General features: G+C 37.6%; 1 protein-coding gene across 1 annotated transcript in view; it reads left to right on the forward strand.

Annotated features, from left to right (window-relative positions):
* The window catches only part of LOC124775814 (regulating synaptic membrane exocytosis protein 2-like), a 966162-nt gene that overhangs the window by 850707 nt on the left and 91681 nt on the right, over positions 1-23774 (forward strand). The window contains exon 21 of the mRNA XM_047250647.1: positions 2056-2190. Coding sequence (XP_047106603.1) covers positions 2056-2190 — 135 coding nt within the window. The remainder of the gene's footprint in view (positions 1-2055; positions 2191-23774) is intronic.

Genomic DNA, 23774 nt, shown 5'->3' on the forward strand with positions numbered 1-23774 from the left:
ATTGTAATACCTATGGTGAATGTTATCTCTGGAACATTTAACTGCTTAACAAAGTTTGTATCAACAGCATATGACACAGCGTGCATCTTTAAGTCAAGTGTCATTTGCATCTCAAGATAGGAAAAGTATTGCCAGCATTTCCAGCATATGAGGTGCTATCCAAAATTTTCGGGACTGGTACTGTCATCTGTTGAAAACCTTACCTTTGGACTAATGGTCATCATCACCCTCAAAGTAGTTCCCATCTGCATCTTGTTCTTTGAGGGTGTTTATCACTGCCAGCAATGCTTCTTAAATCCTCTCTAGAGTGTCGATCCGATGGCCTTTCAACTTGAGTTTCAGTTTTGGGAATAGCGCGAAGTCGCAAGGTGCCAAATCTGGCGAGTACAGTGGGTGGGGTACAACCACCATGTTGTTTTTTGCCAAAAAGGTCCTGGTGAGCAAGGACGTGTGACAGGGCATGTTGTTGTGAAGCAGCAGCCAGTTCCCTTGACGCCAAAGTTCAGGCTGTCATCTCCGCACATTTTCACAGAGCCATTGCAAAACATCACAGTAGTACATGGAATTCGTTGTTTGCTTGGATGGGATGAATTCTATGTGCAAAGTTCCTGATGGTCATGCTCTTCACTTTGCTCTTCACTTGTCTCTCTTTTTTGGGCCTTGGAGAGCCCAGGCTCTTCCACTTAAACACACACGTACGGCTCATGCTCTATCCCCGAAACGCTTGTTGAATCATTGCAAGGGGCTCCGTAGCACTTTTCCTGATATTCACACAGAATTTGATAAACACGCACTGTTCTATTCATGGATCCATTGTAAAATCACCACACACCAAACACAGAGTATTACGGAAATTGCTGTGGACACACAACACATCCTCCCAGCTGAATGCCACTCTGCACTCTGACTCATCAGATATGCAGATCTTGCCACCTAGTGGTGCAAAGATCTACTACTCGTACTTTCCAGATGGCAGCACCAGTCCCGATAATTTTGGATTCCACCTCATACATCATACTGTTATTGAAGACATCACAGTAGCCATAGTCAATGTTTTGAATGTTATTTAAAATTTTGCAGTGGCATTAAACATGTAATTGATTTCACTGTTTTGTCTGCAGAGGAAACTTAAAAACTTTGTGTACTGTCTCAGTGAAAATTCCCGCAATGTGAAAGAGAATGTAGTTTCTCATACGTCAACAAAAATTTAATGTGATATGTCTTTTAGTGAACTGTGGGACCACCTTCTTTTGTGGGAATACTGCCAGTAAACAGTTGTTTCTGAACTTCCTGGAAACCCTCTCCCAAATGCACCCAATGGTTCCTCAGTCCATGAAATCCCATCCACGCACGTTACCTAGATTCAAATGCAATCACAATCATTTCCACAAACAGCTGCACAAACTCCACTCTGTGAAGACTCCTTTCTGTTCTTCTGTGATACCCATACAATATTTTCTTTGACGTATTACAAACAGCATGAAATTACACCAATGCTGTCATGGAAATTTGCGGATCTTGGCCATCCTGTGCTGACTAGAGTTATGGTCATGTTAACATTGCAGGGTACAGAATGATATCACCTGCATGTGTGAAAACACGGTCCTTAATAGTAATGATCTGCACCATTTATATATCAGTGTTATTAAGCCTGTTATGTGGCACAAGATAAAGAAAAGTACATAAACAAAAGAGGAACAGATGGTTTAGTCTGTGAATAAAATTCAGGTGTTAATCTAATTTTACATTATATATATGTTGTCTGCATATAGTCTCCCAAGACAATGAGTAATTTGACTGCCCATTACACTTTGATACAAAGACTTCTTTATGCATCTAATTTGCAACTGCAACTACTTAAATATGACTCCACTTACAGAAACTGGTTGTTCACCATTTAATTATGTCACCATTTTTGCTACACTGCTGTTAGTTTTCTTATGAATCACATTATCCTTAAATTTTTATTTGATAATGTAGATACCTCAGTAAATAATACTAATCCACAATTAATGTCACTGAGTAAAAAAAATTTCTTTTATTTATATTTTTCAGGTGACTGTGTGGGGTGACTACGGGAGAATCGAGGGCAAGAAAGTGTTCATGGGCGTTGCTCAGATAATGTTGGATGACCTGAATCTGTCCAACATTGTGATTGGCTGGTACAAGTTGTTTGGAACCACATCATTGGTTAGTGGGCCCCCTTCGCTCGGCCTGTCTCGACGCAGCTCCCTAGCTAGCCTAGATTCCCTCACTAGTCACTAGCCTCTAGAGGAGAGACCCTTTCCCCACTGAGCATTTCCTGACTGCACTTCTGTACTGCCTGACTGCCCAATGATGCCCCAGTTCACACATCAAACAGAAAAGAAAAGAAAAAAGTTAAAGCCTGGTGTTGATGCAGATGATGAGTTGATGGTGATACAGCAGCTAACTGATTTTTGAAAACAGTAGGTATTAACAATCACCACTTTCCAAAATTTCATTGTGCCAGTACTATAAATATATAAACTGATCTCATATATTTACGTGTAAACTGAAAAGTATGAATTTTTTAAAATAAATAATTGCTTTTAAATATCATTCAGTCCACTGATTTGGCTTTGAAGAGTAAGAAATAGAAATTTCCTCTTATGAAACTGATTTTATGAAAAACTTTTTTGGGGAAAATTCCATCAATGATGGTGAATGAATACCATTTTTTTTTTTCAGCTAATTTTGATAGCTACCTCATTTTTAGCAATTTTGGGACTCATACTTCCAAAACTATTTCATTTTTTTTAACCTATCTTTCCTAAAAGATTTCTCCTTTTACCCATGTATTTAAATTCCTGGAATACTTGGAGAGAAACTAGCTTCAGCCAGAAGAATACTAATTTTAAATGAAGCACATATCTTGTTAGAAATGATGGTTTGAGTTACGATAGTTTGCTACTCACCACATACAGGAGGCAATGAGCAGCAGATAGGCACTTAAAAGCAGGATAAGTCCTTCATTAGATTTGGAAAAACACACACACACATTCATACCCACATAACTCAATGAACATGCCACTTTCATCTCTGTGCACTGAAACTGAAGATGACAGTGGCTATATTGTGTGTATTAATGAGTGGGTGTTTTTTCTAAATCTGAAGAATGATTTTATCCATTATCTTAGTGTACTTTTAAATGCACTGTTATCTGTGCCCATCTGCCACTCAATGCTTCCTCTGTGTGGTAAACAGCAATCTAACTTAATTCATATCATCTCTGATTTTTCATTTTTTGTCATCTTATTAAAAAACTTAGATAGGAATAGTGAACAACTAAATTTAGTTTGGCACTACTACAGTGAGCAGTAATTTTTAATTCATGTACTTTAATATTAAAATAGTAGCATGTGAGTAAATCTTCACCTTTCTGTGCCAGCCTGGTAATTTACTTAATGAATATGCAAAATGAAAAGAGAGTAGGGTCTAGCTTTGTAAAGGATCAATTTAATTTGCTCTTAATGACTGTGGCAATAAACTTCCTCATCATTAAATATTTAGAGACTCAGATGAGTCTGTGTAATATGAGAAAAGAGAACTTTATAAATCACTGCTCTGCATAGAAAGTTGCTTATTTTAGCAGCTTCTCAGGAAATTGTGCTGGAACATACACGTTTTTTAAAATTTACCTTAATCAAACTCTTGTGGCATTTACTGTCCAGTTAACACACTACATGAAGCTGATTTCATTATTAATATTATGAAAAGAAAAGTTGCTATTCTCCATATAGTGGAGATGCTGAGTTGCAGATAGGCACACCAGAAAGACCATCACAATATAAACTTTTGGCCAACAAGGCCTTTGTCGAGAACGGACAAAACACACACACACACACACACACACACACACACACACACACACACACAGCTGAAGCCACTGCCATATGGTGAGTAGCAGTTTTCCTTTTCATAATATTGTTACATTCCATCCTGGATTTTTTATTGTCTGCTTTATTATTAATGTGCTTTTATTTTATTTTTAACATCTATGTAAGATGATATTATTGCATGCTTTCTTTACTTACTACAAAAATTTTTAGGCTGCAGCATGAATTTGCTGAGATCTAAAAAGAGGATAACTCTGATAAATATCTTAAAGAAATGTTGAATAGCTAAACCAAGAGTTATGGTGCCTATTAACCAACTGTATTGGATTTTGTCTAGAAATTTCATTACCATAGAAATGTTATACTTACATTTCACTGTTACCTTTTTCATCTTTACTGATAACCTCAGTGTTGAGCACCCTGAAACTCATTCCTCCTTTCTTTTTCATTTTGGATGTTCATCCTCATAATATGTCAGTGAAATTAAGACGAATACTATAAGTCGTCAGTGAATGTTTTCTGGCATTGATGTACTTGTATTTAGGACTCATCTGCTTGCAGGCCTCTCATATCAAAAGCCAATATTATAGTTTTGTCAGATCATTCTAAGTTTACAGTGCCTCATTTATATGTCTTAAGTAGAATATGGTGCCAATAGTTGGTACTTGATGGATGCCACATCTGAAGTTTCCCCGTTCTAAAGTTAGTGTAAGAATAACTTAAAATAAGCCTCTATATTCTGCTGCTCAGTCTTGCAAGATTAATATCATTTAACAGCTTAGTTTCCTGACTTGTCTAATAATTTTTTCCATTTTGTTCCTTCAGAATTTCATTATTGCAACACATGGAAAATTTCACTGCAGGATTTCAATTGCAGAAGTTAAATGAAAATGCAACATATAAATTACTGTACATTTCCTGAATGTATATTCAGTTGCAACCTATTATCCAATTATTTTTCAGAAATCTAATAGGAAAGGTATTGATATGTTTTATGGTAATACTTAGCTGCCTCCACATTTGGAGATAGGTGATAGTACCACATGTTCCATAGTACCCAGTAATACAACCTACATCCATAGTTTACTATTAAAGGTAGTTCTATATATGGCCTTTCACATCTTAAAAATATGCTAATAATCTGCTGAATATATCTCTGTAGACAAAACACTTACACCACTAATTTCCATTAAACTGTACTTTCTCATAATTATCTGTGTAATTATGTACTAAGAACTGAGGAGATTGACATATATATCAATGGTCTGTATTAGTAAATGTATTTTAGCTGTCAACCGTTACATGACATGGAAATTACACAATTCTTTTGTGGATGTGCACAGGTCTTTGTATGGGGAGTTGCTGCTTTGTTTGGTCTCAACCATTCCTTTCTTTCTCTTATGTTAGCATAAAGACACAGTTTCTCATCAACAGTAATGTTACAGAATAGGAAAGGTAGGTGCTGTTCACTAGCTAGTAGATGATGACCAAGTAGAGATGCACGTGTGGTCACCCACTGATTTTTGTGATTTAGGCTTACAGCGTGGGGTACACATACACCCAATTTTTGAAAATGGTACATGCTGATAGAATGATCACAGTTCATCACATGTGCCAGTTCTCGAGTACACTGACAGTCATTGTGGATTAATGCATGTAAACAATTTTCATCAAATGTCTTCCTGAACATGGAGATTCACTAATGTCAAAACAATCCTCCTTAAAAAAACAGAAAACCATGTCAAAATAATCCTCCTTTAAAAAACAGAAAACCATTTGCTTATCATTCTGTGTCCAGTGACATTATCCCCATACATGGAGCATGTGTTTTTGGCTGCCTCCACTCTTGTCAACCTTCTATTGAACTCAAACATAAGAATATGTCAGAAATGTTCCAATTCTCAACTTGGCACTCCATTTTCTAGCATTCACAGCTCCAGTCACTATGTCCAAATGACAAAATGACAATATATAAACTCAAATAGAAACAGTGAATTACAAATAAAAAATGAAAGTTGAGAAATAAACACATAGTATCCAGAATACCAACATGAAAAACCAACCCAGTAATTAATTAAGAATTCATATCCAGAATCACTGTTCTAACATTTTACATGCACCTGGAAGAATGATGGAACCAATTGTATTCAATTATACAGTTGATGTGTAAGCCTTTTACAATACTCACACTTTTTTATATAATTTAAGATATAATACATCACATTTTATTCTCAAATTTACTCTCTCTCTCTCTCTCTCTCTCTCTCTCTCTCTCTCTCTCTCTCTCTTGCTGTGTGTGTGTGTGTGTGTGTGTGTGTGTGTGTGTGTGTGTGTGTGTGTGTGTGTGTGTGTGGAGGGGGCAGGGGTGGGGGGGGGGGGGGGGGGGGAGAGTTGTTGGGTGAATGGATGGGTGTTTTTTCCTCTGCTGGCTCAGCAAGTAAAGTACAATCTTTTATGTCTTCTCCCTTCATCGGCCTTTGGCTATTAGGCGAAGGTTGCTGACAATGCCAGTTACTTTTGGTATTGCTGCAGTGGCTGAAGACTGTTATCCACTATGCATTACTTGCCATGCCATACATTAATCAAAAAAAAATCATGCAAACAAACTATTTTATCCCCCCTGTTATAACACGATTTATGAAATCATTGCTTATTGGCATTCACTGCTTCAAAACTTCTGTCATGAATTGTTGTTGCACGAATTAAGTTCCATGGTTTCTGTATGACCACACTACATGACTCCCCCTTCACCACAATGATTCAGGGTATTATATCTATTGTAACTTGTTGTCTTTTCGGTTATGTCAGTTCATACATCCCACTCGTAACTGAGTCATTGTGTTTATAATTAACTGTTAACATCATAGCTTTTCAGCCTGATATATTGTCATTCTACTCAGAGTTAATGCACTTTTTTGAAAACATTCACATTTGTTGTATCTTCAGTCTTTCCTAACATTTCAACACACTGACTGGTTGCTTTTAATTGCAACACATTCATATTTGTATTCAATACCATGGAGCCTATTGTCATTCTTGTTTTACTCCCACTGTATGATCACAGTAAACTAAATATTTAAACTACACTTGTGGTAGCATCTAGATTTATTACATATTACAGCAGCTGCCCTACCAAGAGCTGAAAATTTGACCCTTATGTATTGGGCACACCAGTGTCTAATTGACAGTTAATCACCCATTTTAATGCATTAGCTTGCTTTTTATATATCACTTGTCATGACTAGTCATTTTTCGGATTCTTTCTTTAGACATTTTTATCTGTGTTCTTTAATAGTATATTGAGCACTAATGTACCGGCTTGTTATAATTAAAGTGCAGGTACTCGCAGAGGTGCAGTTTTGACTGTAATTATCATATGGCAGCAAAACTCAGTGGATATTATAATGTGTTAATGCAGAATTGATTTACGCTGGGAAGAAAATTAGTTCCAGTTTTGGCCACAAGGTGTAAATCTGGCACTGCGAATGTAAGAAAGACATTTAGAAATGTTTCTGTATGTAATGAATTAGTAATGGGACATGAGCAGAAGAGGGCAAACAAGTGAGTAAAGCATGATGTTGATTTTATTATTAAATGCTGCTCACACAATTAGTTCAGTATGAGCACTGGAGATGTCGACAAGGTGCTGCATCTATAAAATGATGTGATCATTGGTTGCTCACAGCAGTTTCAGTGGAATCTGAGCAGCATGTTCCTGTTCCTGTATACTGGCCTTCAGATCAGGTACACACTGAACATGTCCTGGTAAACACATTCTTTTAGATATCACCAGAACCAAAAGTCACAAGGATTCAGAACAAGTGATCTTGCAGTCACGCATCTGGAAAAGCTCTGGAGACAACACATTTTTGGAAGCTTGCATTAAGAAGATCTTTCACTGGGCAAGCGACATGAGGTGTTGCCCCATCTTATATGAAAACCATGGTTTACACACAGTTGCACTCTTCAAAAACAGAAATCATTTGCTATACAATTAGGTCTCAATAAAATGTAGATGTCGCAGTACACCTGACTGGCCCTCTGATGTATACTCTTCAAGGAAGAATAGATCAAGAATAATTGTGTTTGTGCATCCATACCACACAGTCACATACAGCTAGTGCAATGGCTCTTTATGCACAACATATACAACTATACCCCAAATTCGACAGTTCTTCCTGTAGTGTAAAATGTGCCATGTCAGATTATATAATACTGCCTGGCCACATGTCATCAACGATGACCCATGCCAGAAACCAAAGAACAAATTCAAAATGTTGCTGCAGATCGTAGAGTTTCATTGGCTGCACTGTCTGGGTCTTATACTCTGGATCTTATACAGGTACCAGTGGAAAATAGACCACAGAAAAGAGACCACAGAATTTTCTGTACTGCTGACCATGGCATTGGCAATTCTCGTGGCACTGAACAAGCTACCAGGGCACATGCTGCATGGTCAGTTACAGCAACAGCTCTCTCCTCAATAACGCCTACTGATATAAGATGCCTTCCTCTTCCATGTGCCACACCAAACTCGTCCTTGATTTTGAATTTCATTATCATCTTATTTAAACCATTTAACCACATTGGGCACCTCCTCAGACCTTTCACTCAGTGATATTTTCTCAGTGGAGTGCTGTAATTGCTGTTGTTCACATAAAATAGTTTCACTAACAGCGCACAGTCTCTCTTCTCAACAGCCATAATGTTCACTCATGTTATAGCTTGCCAAATGACATTGTGAATGTCATACCTTCATATAAACATTGCACAGATTTGCCAGGTGCCAATGTGCATCCCGTGTACACAACTGGAACTCACTGTTTTTCCAGTGTCAAACAGTTCTGCATTAACGCAGTAGCATGTCTATCAAGTTTTGCTGACTTATGATGATCACAGCCCACACTGGATCTCCATGTGTATATAACCCAGTGTATGTATATGCTGCGCTTATGGTTTTACAATTTTTTTTCTATGTCTTTTGCAATTTATTACTTCTACTTCTACTTCTACTTGATTACTCTGCAATTCACATTTAAGTGCTTGGCAGAGGGTTCATCGAACCACAATCATACTATCTCTCTACCGTTCCACTCGCGAACAGTGCACGGGAAAAACGAACACCTAAACCTTTCTGTTCGAGCTCTGATTTCTCTTATTTTATTTTGATGATCATTCCTACCTATGTAGGTCGGGCTCAACAAAATATTTTCGCATTCGGAAGAGAAAGTTGGTGACTGAAATTTCGTAAATAGATATCGCCACGACGAAAAACGTCTTTGCTTTAATGACTTCCAACCCAACTCGCATATCATATCTGCCACACTGTCTCCCCTATTACGAGCTTATGATTCTCTTTCACTTCACATCTTGCTGCAGAACTCATGGGTTCATCTATATTCCACATGTATAATTAACTAAGATCTAGCACTTTATTTTGGTTCTTCCAATGATCTAATTCACGGGTTCTTTGCTCTTCTGCAGTCTCTGTCTACCCATCAGAATTAACTTGCTGTTAACACCGCACTGCAGCAGAATTCAGAACTGCATAAGATTGTATTAGGTTACAGTGGTATCTTTATGAGAATATGTTAAGTATTCATGTGTAATAATATTACTCTAGCAGAATGTATTATTCATTATTTTGTGTTAATTTTCTTCCTATATTTAGCCTTACATTACTATTTTGCTGATTTAGTGTAATTTATGTAATCTTTCTCAAGTTAGAATGTCATATATGTCTTCCTTTCACATCAGTCCTGTGATCTTAATTCATTGATAATGATTTCATAACCAAACTTGGCTTCACCTTATTCATATTTAACTAATGCACACTCCAAGCTCACTAACAAACTATGAAACAAATCTTTTCAATAATATATATCTCCCTTTCACCAACCTAAACTAAATGAGTCTCTTGGAATGTTTTGTTGTCTAGGCAAAACATTACCATTTTTGTAACTTCAGTTTACTTTTTTATTACTGCAAGACAATTAACCCACATCATAGAGAATGGCACATACATTGAGTGTAACTTCTTAGTTACAGGAATTATTATTCAGAGACTCACGTGGTCAGCTTGGTTTGTTGTGTACAACTATAAAACACTTTGTGACATACCTGGTCATAAATCAGCTTGTAGTTCCTTGATAACAGGGATAATTGGCTGAAAATGTGGGTGTGTATAGCAATTTTGGTATCCAGTTATGTGGTACACACACACACACACACACACACACACACACACACACACACACACACACACACACATATTTGGTTTCACAGTTCTTACTTCAATAAACGTCGTTCTTACTTCAATAAACGTCAGACCCCCCTCACTGAGTTAGTTATAGCCAGTCCTTGTCATAATTATCTAATTAAGTCTCATTTACTAGGTATGCACATACTGCACCTTCTAATTATATGACAATAGTCATGGTGCAGTATAACCAAATAAACCTACAAAAATCTCACTCAGATGAGCAATATGTATGGCAGTTATAAATTAAAGTTACCAGCAATCATTGTTAATTGCCCTTCTTCATTGTCCATCTTCTTATTCACAACACATCATTGAACCATTACATTATTGCAGTTCTGATTGACACGGTTTCCACTCTCAAAATCTTGGAACAGACTTAACTTAAAAATGGCTTCAGGCCCAGTGCATATACAGGGTGCCCATAAAGTAAGTATCCATTTTCATTTTCCAGATGTGCTATAACAAAATAAACATTACATTTAGAGAGAGTGGCTAATACTGTTCAACATGTCCACCTTCATTGGCAACACACTGTTCCCATCACCTTGTGGTTGCATGGAACACGCGCTGTAACATTTGAGGGGTTATTAGCAAGCATACCTCTCATATTTGCCATTTCATTTTATTCAAATGTGTCACCCTGGTAGCGTAAACTCGGCTCTTGATGAAACCCCACCAAAAAAGTCCAGAGGAGTGAAGTTGAGGGAGCGAGCAGATCACATGCGACCTGCAATTCTTCCTATCCACCTGTTAGGAAAGATCTCGTTCAGGTAGTCCTAGACAATGTTTGCATAGTGGGGTGGTGCCTCATCTTGTTGGTATATGACAGAGGCAAGGATACCATCCTGTTCCAACTGTGGCTCCGAGAACAACTGCAGTATGTCCAGGTAGGTTGCTCAGGTAATTGTCTTTTCAGCAAACACAAACGGCCCATAGATCCCATCTTTCATGAGACCAAGCTACACATTGACTTTGGGAGAGTCCCTTTGCCACTCAGTGCATTCATGAGGTTGCTCCTCTGCCCAGATCCGGCAGTTGTGTTTGTTGATGACGACACAGATATGAAATGTTGCTTCGTCGCTGAACATAACATGATTCATCAGGTCCTCCTCGGCTACAGCCTCCAACACATCAGGACACATAGCTGCTCATGCCACATGGTCTTCATCCTCTAGCTGGTGAAACACCTGGATATGACATGCCTTCATTTTAAGCATGTAGTGAAGCACTTTCCACACTGTGGATTCTGGCATGGATAGTTCACGACCCAGCTGGCGGTAGATGCCGTTGGACTTCTTTTGATAGCTTCCTTCACACACTGTACAGATTGTGGGCTGACCGGTGGTCACCCAGTGTGTCACTCATCAGCTACAGAGCCTGCACACCAGAATTTGTTGACGAGCTTCTGAATGGCTAGTCTTGTAGGGGTCATCTTTCTGATACATTCTCTCAAACAGCCTCAGGACCTCAGCATAGGTTTCGCCACGTAAATGATGTTCCAGAATTGTGATGTCTCTTCATGGTACCTGCAACAGAAATAATCCACATGTACATTTTCTGCAAAATGGATACTTACTTTATGGGCACCCTGTATAGCTTTGCAAAGATGTCCGTCATACATTAAGGAACTTTATATGAATCTGTGTGCCTTTTTATATGAATCTGTGTGCCTTTGTCTGAGAATATTTCTCTGTCAGTGGGCTTATTCATTTTTATTTTCTTATTATTGTGTCCAAAAACTCCCTTTAACTCTATCCATACCCCTGTCACAGTGAGAATAATTGGCAAACTTGTAATTAGTTTTCTCTTGCCTTTCAAAGGTGGGCTCTTTTGAATTTTCCTGTGTTCTATGCCTTTGTACATGTTCTATATTTATCCTTAATACTCTTTATAGTTAGGGGTCCTTTAATGCTATTGCTTTAGGGTGTTTCATTTCTAATACTTCCCATGTACCATAGATCTGACTGCTGAAATTTTTACACTTCATCTGTAATTTATCGTTATGCTCTTGTGCTTGAGCCATAACCAAGTTCCCTACCTCAAAAACAGGAAGTCTCGAAGTTTTATTATGTGCATTTAATCTTGTGTTTGTGCTTTGTTTGAGGTGTTGTCCTACTATCTCCTCCATTAATAGGCTTTCCTCAACTACATTTTGGTGGCTGTTTTAATTTACTTATCAGTGACATTAGAGCGGACAGTTTGCCAATAACTGCCCCATTTGTGAATCCTGTACTTATGTGTGGTCACTCATTTAATAGTGTTTCAAAATCTTTAACTTTTTGTTTCCACATACTGTTCCTATTTGTACAATATGTCTGACATAACCATGCTGTCTCCTTCATTATACCTTCAATGGGATGTCTGTGGGTGAAATTTCAAAATTTTTATATGCTTCACTCCTTGTTCCTCTACAAACTTCCTAAATTTTCCGCAGATAAACTGACTTTGAATTATATACCAAATTTAGACCAGCATTCAATTATTTCCAGGATATATTCAGCTCCTCCCTTTCGTTTTGGTAACTTGTCATAATTGTCAAGGGCACACAGACCCCACATACATTTGGGAATTGCGGGAAAAGCATCATTTACCCACGGTGTCCGAGATCTTTTGTCCTTTGTCATACCAGACAGGTCCTGATCTGGGTTTTCACTGTCCTGCCCAGACTTTTACAAAAGAATAAATTATTCATTTGCATAAAGGACTCTTTTTCCCAAAATATCCATAGCCCCAACGGATATAGTGAATTACTCAATGTCATAATTGCTGAGGTACACAGATATCTTGAGATACCTTTACTTTTACCATAATAAAAAATAATCAAGCCACATGCAAAGTTTAAGAAAGTTTTATTTAAACTGATTATACATATTTAGAAGACAATCCCATCTTATGATATAAAAATTGTGGTTCCCTTCCTTAAATGATGAATTCTGTGCACCTATTCTTCCTGGCAAATGGTTAATTACATCGTCAATAGGACAATCAATGTCAGGGTGAGTGTTCAACAGAGCTCAGCCATTAAGTCGATCCTTCTTCATTGTCTTTGTACGCTGCTATGTTGAAAAACTTCTTTCTACTGTAGCAATAGATGCAGGTAGACAAGTAAATATTTTGTACAGCATGTGCAAAGGAGGATAGTCACATCTAGGACAAACAGACAATGCTTGCATAACAGAATCATGATCATTAAGGTCATTTCTGATTGTTTGCTTGTATTGAAGAATCTCTCCCATTAGTCTCTTTTTAATCACAAATAGTGATTTTTCTTCATGAATACTGTTCAGTTAAGCACTGATTCAATTTATGTGCCAGATCATTACCGTCATGTTTCAGTAGTTGTGAGGGCAAAAGTATGTTGAATTTTAAATGATAAATATTTTCTTCAGCAAAACATTCTCTCATGTCAGTCATAATATGGTCCAGTGTTGGAATCAAAACAGTTCTTTTCCCACATGTCCTAGCATCATCTTTATGATCGCAGTTGTCCCTGTGTCTTTGTTGCCTGTAAGATGAGGAAGACTCATCTCCACATCTAACTCTTCCGCAACTGTCTTCGCCTCTTCAACAATAGGAGCAAAGTGGCTATCAGCATTAGCTCTCATTCTGTTGTACACCATGAGCATCAAATCTAATTTTGCTTTTGCCATCGCCACATCCAAGCTAGGGTCTTGTAAGATTTTGCTGACTGGATATGTTATGCTCATAATGTCACTCATTGTAAACAGAGTGCTAATAACTTGCAATTAGAGAGAGCTCAAAGGAAAATTTTGGCTTTGGCAGCCATTGTTCTATCCCTCCAATATTGTATTTCTTTAAGAACTTTGCAGACTGTTCTGAGATCAGCTGCAAATTGAATAACAGATCATGTCACTCAGCCCATCTTATTTGACAATGTGACTGCAGCGAGTGTTTTAGGTGACACTTCAGTGTTGTAAACCACTTGTAGACACTGTAAAAAACACTACTACTTCTTCAATAGTACCAAGTGAGTTTCTCACACTGGTAACTTTGCAACTGCGAGAGATAGAAAGGTTGAGATGATGACTTCGACACAGTGTTACTTGTGTGTTGATAGCTTTCTTTATTATTGTAGCCACAGCTCCTTTCAATTCTGATATATTAACTGAGCCAACATCACAGCCTATACCCACACAGTTCTCTAGTGACAGAGAGAGGCTTTCCATTCTCCTCAGAATCATAGCACCTAATACTTCACCAGTAATGCTACGCTCTTCATCTTGACTCTCTTGAGGTTCATCGTCAATGTTTCCACTACAATCATTGTCTTTATGGATGTAAATGAAACTTAAAAATCTTTCATGTAATTTGCCGTCACCATCAACATATCTTGCAGCTAAAATCAGTTGGGCAATGTGGGCTATGTCCATAGTCGCATCAAAGATTGTGCTATAATAATGGGAATCTTTGATTTCCTCCAGTATTCTTGATGACATCACTGTTTCACAGCATGAAATGAGTTCATTACACGTTGTTTTACTTATGTAAGTGGCGTTCACTTTAGTGGTCTCAAGGTGATGTTTTAGTTGCAGATCTCCAGTAACAATTCTAAATCTTAGAAGAGCTCTAAAGTTTCCCTCATTAGTCACTATACTTTTATGATCATTTTCGTTTTCTAATAGACTCCCATCATCTCTATGCCCCTGCAGAGGAATATTTAGCTTTCCATGAAATATGATTCTTTTTATTACAGGTACAAGATGGTCTCTGTTTTCCCTAATGCTTTCCATTCTCTGTCTTGACAATTGATTTATGACCTCAGGTTTGCATTTGTCTTGTGTTGCCAAAAATAAGCTTTCCATGAAATATGATTCTTTTTATTACAGGTACAAGATGGTCTCTGTTTTCCCTAATGCTTTCCATTCTCTGTCTTGACAATTGATTTATGACCTCAGGTTTGCATTTGTCTTGTGTTGCCAAAAATAATTTTGCATCTGCTGATGCTTCAATGTGGTACTTGAGCTGAGAGTGGGTCTCAAGGTCACCATCTTTACCAGTAAGTTTAGCAAACTTTGTTAGTGGTTCAGTCACAAGTTTCTTGGTGATAATGGATGTCTGTATATGTGGTGGTGTTTTTCCAGCTGAATGGTGAATGGAATCTTCAGATGTTTCTACTTTTCTTTTTCTTGTTGCAGAACGATCCATTTTATTATATTGTTATGATGTAGGTAAATTAGATGCCAATTATTCTCGAATAACACTTTATTCAACCAGAAAAACACTAGTACACTTAGCACTAAAACACACATGGTCACACTCCACATATTTCTAATATCACTAAGCACAACACCGACTAAAGTGCATGGTAATAGCCAATAATTGCAGCTGTTCACTTTTATCACTTCTAAGTTATCTCAATGATTGTAGCTTTCAAACTGACTACGTGGCAGTGACCTGCTTCCCTTATATATGTGGCTTGGTTGTTTCGAGAACATTCACTGTCAGAATGTTCACTTCCAGACTTTTATGGAGTGTGAACAAATAACAAATACCTGCTGTGAAATCAAGCCAATATGTACCTTACGATAGATAACTTAAGGACGAGTTTCCAGTGATGACGTCATCCAGCAATTTATCTGTGTGGAACTTTTATTGTCAATTCCATTACTTTCTATTGCATTTGATAGAGGGCCTATATAGTAACATTGTGTTTTTAGGAATCTTCTCATATTACTAGTTAGATGTGGGAAACTATTGTTATGTTATTAGCAAAAGTATTGTTACGAGTCTTGTAACAATATTTTTACTAAGAAATTACTATGAATTACTATTATTAATAGTTCACAATCAACTGATCTCTCACTCTTTACTAATCTTCACACTTACACTTACTACAACAAGGAATTTTCCTTATCATTCTTCGGTCTTAATATTTCTGCTTCTGAGTGCAAACTAGCTCCCTATTCAGTGAATAGCCCATATTTATAATGCTACATATTGAATGTTCTCTGTACAAGGAAACAGTAGAATATTCGTGACTTTTCTCGACCAAATGCCAGACAGAATAACATATCAAGATTGCTAAAATGACTGTGCCTTTTCTTGTAGGTATGTGTTAGCTACTTATGTGCCACATAGAAATGTATAAAATATGATGACATGGATACACATGCTTCATAGGAAAGTAAAACTACTCAATAACTCGATTCAGTCAAGTCAACTGATGAAAGAAATGAATGAATAGCATGAGGGCTGACTGGCGGGGGTGGTGCGGGTGGCAATGTGGATGGCCCCACAGGGAGGGGGGGGGGGGGCCGTGCACCCTGTGCATCCCCCATATGTATCCGCCACTGACTTGGCCTCCACTAACAAATGGCACTTTTATTTCTTTACCATTTATAAGTACTGTTAACCATTTGCTAACTAAATCTAATATAGCTGTGTACCTAATTAACCAATCTATACTTGACAATATGGTATATTTAACTCAGAATGAATGTTCACCAGTTATCATGTCTAATTTAATTGCTAACAGCAATTCTTCCTTTGCCAGTTCTCCTTTTATTCCTGTAATCCCAATAACTTACACTCCTTCACCCTATAAGTTGGGTAATTCCCTTGTACTCATATCTTTTGGTAGAAATCTTTAATTCGGACATCTATGTCACTTCCAAATCTAAAATAATATGCCTTTTTTGCCCTCCTACTAAGCCAGTTATAATAGGATTTGTTACTTCGTATTTTGTTTTATTTTTGTTCTCTTCCAAAGTCCTATCCGCAATTGTTTTCCATGGTCTGCCATTTCTATTCCTACAGTGGGTCATGTATTTTAAATGTTTTGGTTCCACGGTAAGGCCCCAGCCAAGAGACTTTTGTTGTTTCCCTCATTATTGATTATAGTCATTATTATGTGCTGTTGATTGTTAGTTTGTTTACTGTAACACTGTTATGACCAGCAAGAAGCATTTTATCAATGTTTGTCCTCTGTTTTTAAATTTTGTTTCACAATACTGGCTACTGACAATACTGCCTTGCCCTTTTGTATTACTTCAATTATCCTGCCAACCATTTCAACCATGTCATGACCACTCTTCTTCTTTGTCTTCTTCACGTATCTAACTATCCTAGGTAACAAATCAAGTTCCTACTCTTTGAGTATCCCTTTGCTAGAAGTTTAACATATTCAGTTACAGGTAATCTATGTCTTAGAACCTTGATTAACTGGTTTTTGCTCACCAGCTTATCTAAGAATTTTGCATTTTCTAAGTACTGTTTAAAATATTTCTTATAGCTTCCCCATTTCTTGCCATATGGTTTAGATCTGACAGTTCTAGAACCATTTCTCTTGATCCCCACAATCTGAATAGTCAGCAAAATTCTTTCCAAGCAGTAAAATCTGTCACATTACATGTCCACCATCCTGGTGCACTATCCTCCAATTTTGCCATTGCACACTCTGTCTCCTTTTCATCACTCCATGTAGCTGGTAAGCCTCCCTCAAATGACTTCAAGAACAAAACTGTATGTACTCCATTCCCTGGATTAAAGGAAGGTATTTTCTTTGACCATCTGGCCCTGTTTTCTACCCTCTGCTCATCTAGAAATGTCCTTAAGAACTGGCCAAGGCTCTGCTGCTATCCATGTTACTATTTTCCAGAAATCTCTTGGGACAACTATCTATACTACTGGTTTGGGTGGCTACCAATGCATTTCACTCCAGTTCCTTGTATCAAAACACTCCCCACTGTTCAAACAGTTGAATTGTCAGCTGTTCCCTTTCCCTTGTCGCATCTTTTGGGTTGCCCATATTCTATGTTTTGGATTCCTGTAATACATAAATTCTCCACCTTCCATTTTATTTTTTTGCAACTCTCTATAATCAGTGTCCCTTTGTGATTTAAAGTCATAAGTTTACACTATCAAGCACTCTACACTATCCCCCAGTCTTATTATGTTGTTTTTCTGCATGTCCTCCTGTTCTGTTTTGGAACCTTCCCATGAAACATTCATTACTTCCCTAAGTTGCTTAACTATATTATTAAGACTTTAACAAACTTCCTTAACCTCTTTCTCCACATGCATCTCTTGACCTCTCCTTAAAGTACTTATATCTGTTGCCAATTCTTCTTTAATGTGATTCATCACTTCTTTATGTATTTTGGCTTCTAAAATATGCTCATCAAGTTTTTCTGTATTCTTATTTACCTTTATTGATAGTTTGTTGTTCAAATTAACTGTTTGTTCCTTGACAGACTCTTTTTCTGTCCCAGATTCCCAAATGAGTACATTCATATGTTCCCAACCCTTATATAGATTTTCCTTTGTTTCCTTAAAACTACTATCTCCTTTGGAATCACAGCTACTTATTTGAGCATTGCAGGATCTAAGCCTCCCTTCACTTCCTTAAGATTATCACTGATAATTATCAATCAATGCATAAACTTTGTGTAATACTCACTTCTTTAAAAACATACAGCACAATACATCAAGTTTTAGTCTCACATTTTTTTGTTTAATTCACTGATTCAGCAAATAAAGTGCAATTTTCAGTGTCCACTCCCTTCATCGGCCTCTTGCTGTTAAGTGAATGTTTCCAGCAATGGCAGGTACTTACGGTATTGCTGTGATTGGCAAAGACTGCCATTCACTGTGCATCACTTGCTGCACCATACATGAAAACCACACAAACAAACTTTCTTATCTGCTCTATTATAACACCATTAATAAATCATCATTTATTGGCATTTGCTGCCATAATACTTCTCCCCTTGATTCTTTGTTGTGGGAAATAAGTATACGGTTGCCATACTCTCTCACCACAAATTCCACAAAAATTGCATGGCATTCTGCATGGACAAGCTATCCACCTGAATGAATGACTATTGTCAGACTGTGACTAAATGTCAGTCAGACCACCCAGCTGCAGAACAGAACATGCTGTGCAACATAATGCTGCTGATGTATATGGCTGCTTCACAATCCAAGTAATTTGTGTCCCATAACCCCTCCTTCAGTGTCACTTTCCTTTTTTTTTTTTTATTTAGCAGTTGGAAACACTGCCTATAAGACTTCTTTCTTTCCTGTAATTCCCTGGCCATAATTTTGCTGGTCCCTGTGCCTCACATTTCTTCACAGTTCTCCTTTTGTTCCTGCCTGACTCTATTCTCCTGTTTTCACGGTATCCTCTCACTACCCATGTTTCTTTCTTACACACAATAGATCATTACATGGAACCTTTCTCTTTCTCTTTGTCTTTTTTTAGTACTTTGCATCCTTTATCCTGAACATTCCCTTTTATTCATCATCTCTCCTATCTCCTTTTTGTCCTGTTCCTTTCTATTTTCACATGCCTCAACTCCCGAACTCACTGAGTGTGTGTGTGTGTGTGTGTGTGTGTGTGTGTGTGTGTGTGTGTGTGTGTGTATGTGTGTGTGTGTGTGTGTGTGTGTTTGTGTGTGTGCACTGACATGCTCAAAAAATGAAGTGATTTTCTGCATTTTTCCCAAAATTACTTTGCTGCTTAGTTCTTCCCCTATCTAATGAGTATCCATGTATTATAATATACATATTATATTCAATCATGGATTTTGCGTTAATGCATATCTCCTAGAATTTGATGGACACCTTCCCACATGCTTTGCTTTAGAGTGCCGAACAGTAATTTGCAAAAGAATGTTTGAATTTTCTTTTGTGTACCCAAATTGACTCTTTGAATCAAATTGACCGTCTGTTCATTAGGACCTGAAAATTCAATTGACATTTTATTTATGTTTGTACCAAATGCAAATTCTTAGATGAAAAATCAAGTTGTCAATAGCTGTTGAATTACATCTCCTTATCACTATAGTCAAGACTATTGCTGAAAAAAAAACACAAATAACCATTAGTAGTTGCAGTTGATTTCATACAGAAATGCAGACACATACATGTATATTGATAGAGCAGATTAGAAGTTACTATTTTGTGAAATGAACAACACTGCAAGAGTCTGGAGATTCTAAATTTATGCCTGTACCAAGGCACACAATACATAAAATGAGATAAAGGAAGATTAACTGCGTCAAGCTGTTGACTCTTGTGTCATTTATTCAACTTATTGACAGAAAACACAGTCATTCAGACTTTCATGCAAAATTTTCTGTCACTCTCATGATGAATGCGAGCCATCAAAGATGTGGATAGAGTCACCTTTTGCATTAACTGGCAAAAGCAGTCAACAGAGGCTACTTCTGTAAAATATCAGCTAATTATGAATTGGGGTAATTTAATCACATAATCACACCAAATAAACTTATCTTTTTTGCAATTTTGTATTTTTTCAGTAAGGCAAAGGCATAGAACTAACATATACACACAGTCTCCATAAGGAAGGAAAACAAGGAAAACTCCTTTATCAGGACAGACACAAGGTGAGGGAATTAGGAAGGAAGTCCTCCCAGTCCATTCATTGTGTCTCTCCACATCAAGTCCTTAACACCCTGCCTGTAGACACAAGACAAGGAACAGATGCTACCAAATAAAATTTTATTAAGATTGTACTTGATAAAGCAGTTCTTGTGTAATTTACTTGATTATCTGTACAAGGAGGTCCAAATACCTGTTAGTAGACAAATACCTGTTAGTAGAAAACAATAGGCTTCATCCTTATTGTGTATTAACTGATGCAGTTATATTCTTGTAAATGTTAAGCTCACAGCATCTAAATGGTGTAATAAAGGTATCATCTTTTATTGACATAATGAGTTTTGTGTATATATTGTCATCATCTGGAGCTTTTATATATCAACTAAACAATTTTCTTTATACATATCACAAAGGTAGACAGTTATTAATGGCAGTTAATATTATTATCATCTTCTTGTTGATGTGGCTGTCTGTGCGAATATATAAAAGGCAGTTTGTTTTTATGTCATATACCTTTCACTCCCTTTTTTTTTTTTGAAGCATCCTCAGTGGCCTGTAATACGTATTAGTGGCCAAAAAGTTCTCAGATTTATTACCGCATTATAGTTGTTATTATTATTTTATATAGTTGTTATTATTATTTTATAAATAAGTAAGGAATTAATTTTTTTGAGCACATGTATCACAATGTTAAATTACTGTTTGATTAGTGAGTGTTTTACTTTTTGTGCATGTTTCCCGTATGTATTTCATTGTTCATTTTGTGACATGTTCAATTTTCTTTACGTAATCACATACATAAATAATTAAAATAGTCACTAACCATACAAATACTTACGGATTAGAGGTGACCACTCACCAAAAAGCAGATTGTTGAGATGTCAATAGTCATACACAAAAGAAAGAAAACCTGATAGCTTTTGGAGTTATCCTTTGATAAACTAGAGTATAATACACACAGAAAACACACACACACACATACATATGCCTGTACATGGTGCCAGCTGGACTAACAGTGTCAATATTGTATTTTCACAAGTGGACTGACTACTGTGATGGGGATAGCGTCCAGTGGGGTGGGTAGAGGGAGAGGAAGGCGTGACGCAGGGAAACGGACTGAAGGTAGAAGGCTAACAGCTCTGAGGGAGACTGCTGTTTTTCCAGCTATGAATGCAGGAGGGAGGAGTGGCAGGTATATGGACTAGGCTTGTAATGCAGTGTCTGGTCAGCAGCAGCACATGCTGAAGGTGATGTGGGAGTGTGAACTGGGTGAGGCTGATGGGATGGAGAAATAGGAAACTGTTGGTTTGAGTGTTTGGGGACAATGGGTTACCTGAGACAGAGGCAAGGATGACTATGGAAGCAGAGAATGTCTTTTAAGGATAACCTTCATTACATAGTTCAGAGAAGCTGGTGGTGAAGGGAAGCATCCTTATGGCCCAGGGCATGAAGCAGCCATTGAAACTGAGTGTAAAGTGCTCATCTGCATGTTGTGCCATCCAGTTTGGCTGTAGCCATTCACCCTAGTGAACACCTGGTCAGTAGCCATACCGGCATCAAAATCTGTGCACTGTTTGCATGCATCAGAGTTGGTATATGACATGGCTGCTTTCACAGTAGACTGCTTTCACAACCTGGGTCATCTGCATCATTCCCTCTGCCACCAGCTTCTCTTAACTACCCTTACAACACATCCTCCACTTCCATTATTATCCTAGCCTCAATCTCAGGTAACCATGCACCGTCCACTCAAAAATTTCTGCTTCCTTCATCCTGTCACCCCCTCCTAATTCATGTCTTCACAACACGTTCAGCCCCTACAATTGTGCATTACATGCCTAGCCCATGTACCTGCCTCTCATCTATTCCCAGCCAGAAAACCAGCTGCCTTCATCTGAGCCACCAACCATCCACCTCCTGCCCTTTTCCCTGCCACCCATCTTCCTCTCCCTCTAACCATCCCACCCAGTAGTATCCCTACCACAACCAGTCCACCTGCCGAAATATTAGTCCAGCCACACCTTGTAGGGACATCGGCATTTGTGTGGCATATATCTGTGTGTGTGTGTGTGTGTGTGTGTGTGTGTGTGTGTGTGTGTCTTTTCTGTTAACATTTCACTGTAGCTCATTAAAGGATAACTCAGAAAACTACCAAGTTTTCTATCTTTTGTGAGTGCCTATTGACAACTCAACACTTCTGCATTTCAGTGACTGGTCTCCTTTAATCCAAAATTACTTATCTTCTACAAGAGATTTCTTACAATTGTCACTAACCATACAATAATTTAATCTAACTAACTTGTGGTCCAAAAATGTGTTTCTAGACCAGGGGTTTAAAATCTATATGTCACAGCTCACAGGGGCATCACTGCCTTACAGTAGAGGTGTCGTGATGGTTTCATAAAATTAATAATTTGGTTTATTTTCTTTCTGAGTAAAGGAACAATGTGTGCACTGGGAGTGATATATGGTGCGCTGATAAGTAAGTGTTGCTACTGTGGCAGCATGGCAGATGGCAGTCAAATCGTACTATGTAACTCATCTGTTTTTATTCAGTACCAATCAATCTGAAGAATACTTTTGCCAAATGCAGATCATTTTTAATTGTTGTTTGTCTTCTGTGATTCATGGTTGTCTTCAGCTTCAACAAGTTTTTAAATGTAAATACAAAACATTATCTTTCAAATGCGTCGTGCTGTTCTAAAGACATGAATCGATGAAAGTGCAGGAAGTATGTTGACAGTTAATTGGATTTTGGTTTTATGCATATTATTGTTAAAAATGGAGAATCAGTACGGTGTGTCATTTGTTGCAAAACTCTAGCTACTGAAAGTAGCTTTCGAATAGAATGAAACCACATTTGGAGTCAAATCACAGTAGTTTGGTGAACAGAACATGAGAGTGCTGTTCTCACAAGTTAAAGCAATGACAAAACAAAACAAATTCACTAAACAACCTACAGTTCCTGCCATGGCTTTTCTTTTTTGCAAAGTTGCCTGTCATGTAACAAAGAATGAGACACGTCACACCATAGTGGAAGATCTTATCTTACCCGCTGCTCTGCACGTGGTCCCTGTTATGATAGGTGAGTCAACTGACAAGCAACTGGCAAGTGTGCCTTTGTCAGACAACACTATTGGTCATCAAATACTTAATATAGCCATTGACATCAATGATCAGTTGGTTGAAAAACTGAAAGGGTATGATGATTTCACTATTCAACTGGATGAATCTACAGACAACCACAATGATGCTCTTCTAATTTGTTAATATAGTTTATACACAACAAG

This window comes from Schistocerca piceifrons, chromosome 2, assembly GCF_021461385.2.
Source record: "Schistocerca piceifrons isolate TAMUIC-IGC-003096 chromosome 2, iqSchPice1.1, whole genome shotgun sequence".
NCBI lineage: Eukaryota > Metazoa > Arthropoda > Insecta > Orthoptera > Acrididae > Schistocerca > Schistocerca piceifrons.